This window comes from Verticillium alfalfae, genomic scaffold (assembly GCF_000150825.1).
Source record: "Verticillium alfalfae VaMs.102 supercont1.1 genomic scaffold, whole genome shotgun sequence".
Classification (NCBI taxonomy): domain Eukaryota; kingdom Fungi; phylum Ascomycota; class Sordariomycetes; order Glomerellales; family Plectosphaerellaceae; genus Verticillium; species Verticillium alfalfae.
This window is the reverse complement of record NW_003315038.1, coordinates 1709651-1718498: the sequence shown is the minus strand read 5'-3', so window position 1 is coordinate 1718498 and position 8848 is coordinate 1709651. Positions and strand designations below refer to the sequence as shown.

Below are 8848 nucleotides of genomic sequence, written 5' to 3'. Positions count from 1 at the left end.
TTCGCCCCTTAGCACATCCGGGCACGACACGATGGCATGCCATGCGACATTGATCGGGGTGCGTACTCCGTTCTTCCATGCAAGCCACCCCCCAAACAAAGAACACGAAGCGAGCCGCCTGTCGAAACCTTGTCAACGTGTCATGATTCAAGATGGGGACCGACTTGGGGCTTCGCGAAGACTTTCTGCCTACCTCGAATCGGAGGGAAGATGGGCTTCAACTAGCGATTGGGACCAAGTCAATTTTGGTTGCATTGGCTGGCTTGTCGATACAACCCCTCCTTCAATTTCTCTACTGTAAACACTGCCTTTTATCGCGAACTCGGAGAGCAAATGAGCGACCCGCACTATTGAACAAGCCTCTATACGTACATCTATCGAGAGGGAAAAAACCTGGCTGCCTCCACTGGCCTCGTTAGGTTGGACCCTTTCCAACAATGTTTACTTTCCCCTTTTGCTCGTTTCGCTTGGGCCCACCCCGCCCCAATGCACACACCGCAAGTGCCGCTTCAAGGGTCGTCTGCTATAGTATTGCTAGCCACCAGGCAACGCAGAACTAAGGTTCAGCAGCTGTCCTACCAGCACATGCAGCTTATGGGCTGTCGATGACAGGCATTTCTTAAAAAAATTGTCGCTTCTAGCGACGCTCCAAGGATCGTCAGATGGGCGTTATTGCCCTGGGTCGACCCCGGTTGGCGAGAAGCGAACCGTGCTGCTCACGGTACTGGTGATCGTCGCATTGCTTGGGCCTTGGGGAGAATGAAATTCGTCTCGATTGACAGGGAAATGCCCTTGCCATCATGGCAGGGGAGGAGGCCAGTCGCACCAAACGCCTGAGTACCTGCCCTGGATGGATGTGACCAGCCATCACTATACTTTGCCCCATGCACCACCCTGCGCTACTTGATGTGGTCACTTATCACGCGCACTCGGCCCCGTCCGCGCCGCCACTGTCTGACCATCAACCGCCTGCGGGCGGTGCCCCAGCGAGAGGACACAGGAGGGGGGGGGCTGGGGCCTCACTGGGTGCATCAGGAGACGATTCACCTGTTATCCCCCTTTCCCTCTTCATAGACGTGCCCCAGTTGCGCCGAGATGGAGTGTTCGCTGTTGGATTAAGGGTTCTTCCGTTGTGATGAAACCAACAAGGGTTGAAGAGGGGTGTCGCGAGACTAAAGAATGCACAACAGCTCGATCCTTTGCCTGTCAACAGCTGTGGACTTGGACGGCTACCGGGTGGGCAGCCAGAGACGTTCGTTGCATATCGAAGTGAGCACCATGTACCTGACTGCAAGGCGCGTTGATCGCCAACACCGCACGGGTTGGGCGTTCCAAATCGTTCTTCCACGTCTTCGACTCCGTGACGTCAAGCCCGTTGAACCCTTTGACATTCAGTCCTATGGGGAGCTCCATACGCTTATGTCTTGGGGCTGCTGATGGCCTGATGTGACGTCGGCTTGGTCGGTGGCAGGCGTATCGAAGAGTTGAGATGTGAGAAGATTCGCCGGCATTTAACCCTTTTGAGAGTGCTCGTCCGAGGCAGCGGTAACATTACACGTCACGAAGGCTTTTCGCCCCTTGGATTTCTGCTGATGGCTCGGCATGGGACGCTCAATGTCTGATCAGGCGCATTGTTTTCTCTTGCGCCAGGCTTCCTTTGTGAGGGGTGAATCTAGAGGGTTGGCGGGCATAAGGTAGGTAGTGTGACGAGACATTGATGCGAGATTTTGATGATCTAGGCCGTGGGATCTGTCCTTGCAAGCACAAGGAGCAGCAGTCTGCTGCGAGCCGGTGAACAGTCGAGCCTCTTGTTCTCTCCCCTATGGAGGCAAAATCCGACCCTGCCAACCTCCCAGCTTCGTGTATCTTTGTGTCTCCTTCTGACAGGTCGCGACATTACTTCTTTCGGCGCTGCTTCGGCCTGTGACAGGAGCTCCTGGCGAGGAACCAGCTTTCCACGATGGCTTTTCCACGGCGGTCCAGGCATAGCGACAACACTGTGGATACATCGCCGTCAAGTCTTGCGAGATGTTGGCGGCGCCAACAGTAGAGATACACTTCTCGTCATGCATCATGATGCCGGTATTCTCTTTTCATGCCCGGCAACATTGAGTCCTTCTCCGATAACATCATGGACCAAAACCCATATTCGCGCCCAACGCCAGTGATATCTATACCCCCAAATCACCCATACAGCCGCATCAAGCGCATAGCACGAACCCCGGGAAGAAACACATCACGGGCCACAAACGCACTTGCCGTGCCAGCTGCTCAGTTCACGACAGTCAGGTTCCCCCTCAGCGGCAGGTCGCGACTGTTTCCCCCAACCCACACCCCGTACGTTCCGTCCTGAAGCCGCCAGCCCTGTGCCTCGACGTCCCATATGCTCAGATCTCTCCTCGTCAGGGCGAACTCGACGCGCGCCGCGGAGCCTGCCGCGAGCACCGGCTTCTCAAAGCCGCGCAGCTGCCGCACCGGCCCGCTGGGAATGCCCACGTACAGCTGCGCGACCTCGGCGCCCGTCGACGGAGCCCGTGTTGGTCACGTTCCGGCGGATACCCCGGGCGAAAAATGCCCCACAGCGCCGAGGGGCCCACCCTCCGGGTCGCGCGTCTGGCCGGCGCAAAGGCGCGTGTGGAGGCGTTACGGACTGATGCCACAGTTAGGTTACCGTAGGCAAAGGTTGTATAGCTGAGGCCGAAGCCAAAGGGAAACCGGGGCTTGCGCTCCTCCCTGTCAAAGTGGCGGTAGTCTATGTAGACGCCCTCAGTGAAGTTGCTCTGTGGGAAGTTCTTGTGGCGGGCGTCGGGGAGATCTGGGCTGACAACTGCGCCGTAGTCAGATTCGTTGCGGGCCACCGTATAGGGGAGCTTGCCCGAGGGGTTGGCGCGGCCGTAGAGGAGAGCTGTCAGAGCCGTACCGCTGGCCTGGCCTGGGAGGTGGGCGAAGAGGACGGCGGTGATGTTGGCATGGTCAATCCACTGATCCACGAGGCGAGGGCCGGCGTTGTGGAGAACGACAATGGTGCTGGCGCAGCGCTGGGCGACGTGAAGGATGAGGCCGTCGGTGTAATTGTCATACAGGTCCGGACGATCGTAGGACTCGCTGGCCCAGGCGTTGCCGAGGACCAGACAGGCGTCAGAGGCCGGGTGTACGGATGGGTCGCCACGGGTGAAGTCCCACTGGAGAGCGGTGCCGTCCTTGTTGGCTTGGGCCTTGAGGGAGTCCATGGGGGAGACGAGGGTGGAGGCGGCCGGTGCGCCAGAACCACCGCCCGAGATGAGGGTTCCGTTGAAGCCAATACCGGACCAGTCGAAGTCTTCGTTCATGGTAAAGCCGGCCTCCACCTCCTGCCAAGAGATGGGCTGCGCACCAAACGTCAGCGAATCTGGGAAGCCGCCTCCCTGGCCGGTCTGTTCGTCTGCTGCTCTAGCAGAGTATCCAAAGACGGATAACAGACGAGGCTCTCTGAGAGGCAATGTGCGGTTGACATTTTTAACGAGAACATGGCCCTCCACAGCCCCGTCGAGCAGGACTTGCCTGCTCGACGAGTTGCGAGCATCAACAATGCGATGTGGCTCCCTCATATCCTTGGGCATGCCCACGCCGGGGGCCGGGAAATCCTCGTCTTGTCCCATGCGGTACCAGGACGCGAGAACCCTCACGACCATGTCCGTCACACGCGCTTCTGACACCGAGCCGTTCCTCACAGCCTCGACTAGGTGGTCGCCCCAAAAGTCGCGCGGCACCGGCATCGCTACGTCCATGCCGGCGAGGGCGGCTGCTGTACCAGCATGCTGGGCGTCCCAATCGGAAACGACCCAGCCCTGGAAGCCGAGTTCGGTCTTGAGTAGACCGTTCAGGGACTTGCTGTTCTGGCAGCCGTAGGAATTGTTGATGCGCTGATACGAGCACATGACGTTGCCTGTGCCCGCCTTGACGGCGTCATAGAAAGGCCTTGCGAGGTGAGTTGGTGTGCTCCATGGACCAGGAAACGACATGGGGTTCGGTTCTTACCAAAGGTAGAGTTCGTGCATGGTCCTGTCGTCAACGTTGGACGAAACGGCTTCACGGGGCATTTTCTGCATACGGTGCGTCTCCTGCTCATTGGCGATGAAGTGCTGAAAGGTAGCCATACAGGTCAGCAGACGATTTGACAAGAGGAATCTACGTCATGAGGACAGCCTCACCTTTGTGCTCGTGATGACACCAGCGCCCTGAACACCACGGATTGTCTCGCTTGTCAGGGCGCCGGCGAGGTACGGATCGACAGAGAAGCTCTCCCAATTTCGGCCGCCGCGCACGACGCGCCCCACGGGGCCGACCGAGGGCCCGAGGAGGACGTTGACGCCCTTTTTCCTGAACTCACCGCCCATGGCGCGGGCCCGGTGGAGGGTCAGGTTTCGGTTCCAGCTAGTTGGGCGTCTTAGTCTCGTGTCTGTGGCTGACAGAATTGCAGAAGACCAGAGGTAGTTCCTCACCTTGCTCCCGCATGGATTCCGGCCGGATACGCATTCACAAAATCGGTGGCACGCAGGCCCTGGCCAGCGTCGTGGAGACAGAGACCTGGAAACCCCAGTCTCTCGACGGCGGGCAGGGTGCCGGCACATCCATTCTTCGACGGAACACCACCGGTCAAGCTGACCTGGATTTCAAACTGTTAACACAGTGTCCCTGCATAACTACGGTTTTGGCAAAACGGAGGGTACCTTTTCCTCAAGCGTCATGCGCCCAACCAACTTTTTCGCCCTCGTGAACGCATCGCTGCTGCTGCTGCTGGATCCAGAGACCTCCATCTCAGCTGCTCACACGTCAGCCACCTCACCTCCCATGATGCGCATGCCACGCTCCTTCGATTTTGTAAGACTAACGAGAGGGGTACACAGCCGGCGACTGTCCATAAAAGTATGCATCGTCCTTAATGAGGCCGTCGGCATCGCTGCCACCACGACCGCCGTTGCCCCGCGGCAAGGCAGCCAAACCGGCGAGGCCGCCGCCAATGATGAGCAGCACGACGGCGACGACGACAGCTATGCCTCGTTTTGTGCCGAGGAACGGGAAGCGATTGCGCAGCCGCTCGAAGAGGGAGGGTTTCTGTTCGCGGACGTGGACGTCATCTTCCTTGTAGTAGTCGCGGAAGGACCGCTGCGCTTCCGACATGTCTGCGGGTTTCCGTGCACCTGAATAGGTCACGGTGTGCTCTGACAGGATGGGTGGTGTGGTGTGTGTGGGACAGCTCTGAGATCGAGGAATGTACGATGATGCTCAGGGTGGGGGATTCGGTCGGTCATCAGCAGGCCAGACAGATAGATCAGTTCGTGAGTGGACAGGTAAATAAATGTACAGAGAAGCACAGGAGCCAATTGCAGAATGAAACAAGTCTTCTGGGGATTCAAAGCAAAAAGAAGATCATCAAGCTCAACGGTACTGTGTGATGAGATTAGCTTTGGCAAGAGGAGAGCTCATGATGCAGTTGGTCCTGGGACCAAACTGACGTCGTTTGTTGACTTGGGCTGCACTTGCCCGTTGCTCAAGCAATCAGGCGGGAGTGCTTACCTAAGATAGCCGAGCCCATAGCCCGCGGCTCACCGAGACACAAGAAGCTCACCGGGATGCGGGAATCTACGAAATCCCCCCCCCTCCCCTCCCCGAAACGCGTCCCCGCAGCGGCAGATCTTCGGGTTCCTTCCCTTCCCTTTCCCTTCCCGACCCGCGCGATCGCCGCAGCCACAATGCCAGATCCCGTCTCCTGCGCCCCGCGCGTCAGTGGGTGGTTCCACGGGCGTGGGGCCCAGCCTCGTGCCCATTCTTGTGTTTGGGTGACACGAGCTTTCTTGAATGACAGGTTTGCCTCTCCGTCTTTTCGCCATGGATTGGATCTGACCCAATAACCCCTACCAAGACAAGGAAAGAAGTCTCGGAGATAACATCGAGTGATCTGTCATCCTCCCCTTTACACGTGGAGCAGACGATTGAATGACTCAGGTCAACAAAGGCAAAATGGCGGCTCATGGAAACATGGCGACATTGGCTGGGAACCCCCAGCATCCATGTACATATATGACCCTACCCGCCTCTGCCGCCGCCAATTGTCAGACCACCAGAGTCAATACCCTGACATCATGAACCTTCCGCGCTGAACCCTGTAAATACCCATCTCTGGGACGGCAACGAGCGGCACCAGCACAGATCAAGAGCATGCACCACCACCACACTGGCTGCATCGTACCGCCTGGACCATGTGCTCCCTTACGTCTTTCTATCTGCCTAGATCCTAGCCACACTCTCCCGCTGCACCGTTGCAGCTTTAAAAATAAGTGAGCGAAAAATATGGGACGATGAAGCAGTGACGGGTATAAAAAAAATCAGAGAGAGACAGAGAGAGAGAGGGAGGGGGAAGAAAGTGAGGGGGGGGGGGAACTGTTCATCTTCAGATGCCCAGGTACCGCGTCATCGTCCCGTCGTTCTTCTCTTCTCATCCAAAGACAAAATCATCCCTAATAACATCTTCATCCTCCGTCTCTTGCTCTTCGAATTAATGAAAAAAAAGCATAGCTGAACAAGCCAAGTATGTGAGGTATCAAATCGCTGCATGCGCAGAATCAAACTCAATCCTTCCCGGTTCGAGGTAAAAGATTGCACCCTGTCGAGCTCCGGTACCACTCGTCATCTCCTCTCCTTTTCGTAAACCAGAGGGCTCGTTGTTGTCCTCTTATCAATATGCCCGTGGCTGCCCTGGCCGATGCAAAACGCCTCGTGTACCTCTCGCATCCAATTCGTTTGCCGAGCCCTCCGAAAAGCTGCGCCACCCGCTCCCCACCCAACGTTCGACTTCTCTCGGGTATGGCGGCCATCCAGGGAAGGATACACACAAGAAGCGAACGAATGTACATGCCGTCGTGGTTGCAGGCCGATGGCCCCATGAGCTCGCCTGCCGAGACATTGAGTTTGCCACGCGTTGTTGGCACCGCCATGTCTCAGTTTGCCTGGGCCCGAAAGAGCCACGCAGCGTGGTGTCGGCAGCTGGACCCCGCGACGCCCCGCCGAAGTGCAATCGAGGCGGAGGCCGAACGCGTCTGTCCTGGCTGAAGATGCAGCGCTGATCGTACGCGAATCTGCCTTATAGTATCAGCTGCTTCAGGTTTCGCTGTATGATCATATCCTGGACGGAGCCCATCGTGATCTTGAGCAAGTTCGTGTCCGTTGCATTCGTCAGGTGTCCGTAAATCTCCTTTTCCATGTTCCGGTTGAGGGCGCGGAACTTGTCGAGGAAGTACTTGCTAGCCGACTTCCAGTCGTCGGCGGGACCGTGGTAGTCTGTGAAGCCATGGGCTGTGATGGGGCTTCTCGCGATCTTCTCCTTGAACAGGTCCATCTTGTTGAGGAACAGAATCAATGCCGACTTTGTGAACCAGTGCGAGTTGGCGATCGACTCCCACAGCATGAGCGCTTCGTTCATCTGGTTCTGTGGCCGGCGTTAGTGATTGCCCTTGTTGTACGCCCGCAAGCAATACTTACTCCGTCTCGATCCTCAACAAGACATTGGTCGTAGCCACTGATGGCCACCAGGAACAGGAGGCAGTTGACGTTCTCGAAGCAGTGGATCCACTTCTTCCGCTCTGATCGCTGGCCTCCGACGTCAAACATGCGATATGTCAATTGCCCGAGATCGAAGACCGTCTCGGTTATACCGGTCGTTCGGAGTCGCGATCGGAGCAGGTCTTGATCTGTTGGGACGTAGGTTTCGCTCCAGAGTCTGTCCACATCATCGCAGAAGCTACCACACCAAGTCAGGAGGACACCCACACCACAGATAGAAGACGGGACATACTAGGCCAAGTTGTCATGCAGCGCAAACTCGTTGCCCTTTTCGATGGCTTGCCTGACGCCCGTGTCGACCCAGAGGGACTTGATGGGGGCAAGATACTCTTGGGGGAGAGGGTCCGACGCATTGATCTCGTTGTCTACCAACAAGAGCTCCATGTGTTTCTGCGCGTACCGTGTCAGTCATTGTACTGTGTTGGCAGACGTTCCGACGCGCTCATCGTACCTCATTCTCGGGGTTCTCGAAGCTGACGTCAATCTCCTTCATCGCCTCAAAGATCAGACGGAAGGACTGGACAACGTTGTTGAATACGACGGGCTTCCACTCGAGCTTCTCATTCTTACTGAAGCCTTGCGCGTAGATCAACTTCATCTGCTTCAGCACGGTCGATTTGCCAGACTCTCCGGCACCTAAGTGACACTCGGTGGTTAGCGCATGTGGTTGTGGCGGCGCTCGCGACCCTCGTCGAACGAGAATAGGCTCGACGTACCAAGAAGGAGCAGCTTGACTTCCTTCGCCATGCGCTTCTCGTCTTGCCGAATAACACGGTCGAGCTCCCTTGTGCGCGCTGCACCGCTGTTGTCCTTCTCTCTGCTCCCGAAACACATCTTGTCAGATCTCCCTCGAGGGTAGGCGTGGTAGCTGGCAGGGTGAGTTCAGTCGGCGGTTTCAATCGAGGGTGCGCCCAGGTGGAGACGAAAGATTCGAGTGTGATGTAGGCTCGAAGCCAGTCAGAAGAGAGGGGGGGGGGAGTCGTCAATCCGACTCGACAAGGCGTCGACACGGCGTCCAAGGTGTGGTTATTGGTGGCTCGATTGTGCTTGGCTTCTTGCGCAGGCGGTAGAAGCGGGCGTGTAAAAGACGAAGGGAGAGAAGCTTTCGAGTCGACCGCGGCAGGCGATTGGCGCAAAGACCTAGGGTTGCGGCGGACGGGGATGAGATGCCGGAATCAATTAGCCTGACAGCGCGAGAGGGTTCGTATGGTGCACAAGTGAGAGATGGTCGTATGGTGATGCATCATGA

The 8848-nt window shown here is 57.2% G+C and overlaps 3 protein-coding genes across 3 annotated transcripts; all 3 read right to left on the bottom strand.

Annotated features, from left to right (window-relative positions):
• Window positions 1–2271: 2271 nt before the first annotated feature.
• VDBG_00526 (beta-glucosidase) lies at window positions 2272–5160 on the bottom strand (the record flags this gene model as incomplete). The annotated part of the gene is made up of 6 exons (XM_003008798.1): window positions 2272–2432; window positions 2501–3957; window positions 4018–4121; window positions 4191–4413; window positions 4482–4645; window positions 4885–5160. The coding sequence occupies 6 exons, from the start codon at window positions 5158–5160 to the stop codon at window positions 2272–2274; spliced, it is 2385 nt and encodes a 794-aa protein (XP_003008844.1).
• Window positions 5161–6608: 1448 nt separating this feature from the next.
• On the bottom strand, window positions 6609–6854 carry VDBG_00525 (hypothetical protein; the record flags this gene model as incomplete). The annotated part of the gene is made up of 1 exon (XM_003008797.1): window positions 6609–6854. One exon carries the CDS (start codon window positions 6852–6854, stop codon window positions 6609–6611), a length of 246 nt encoding a protein of 81 aa, XP_003008843.1.
• Window positions 6855–7120: 266 nt separating this feature from the next.
• On the bottom strand, window positions 7121–8433 carry VDBG_00524 (guanine nucleotide-binding protein alpha-2 subunit; the record flags this gene model as incomplete). The annotated part of the gene is made up of 5 exons (XM_003008796.1): window positions 7121–7465; window positions 7519–7777; window positions 7832–7989; window positions 8051–8235; window positions 8316–8433. The coding sequence occupies 5 exons, from the start codon at window positions 8431–8433 to the stop codon at window positions 7121–7123; spliced, it is 1065 nt and encodes a 354-aa protein (XP_003008842.1).
• Window positions 8434–8848: the final 415 nt, after the last annotated feature.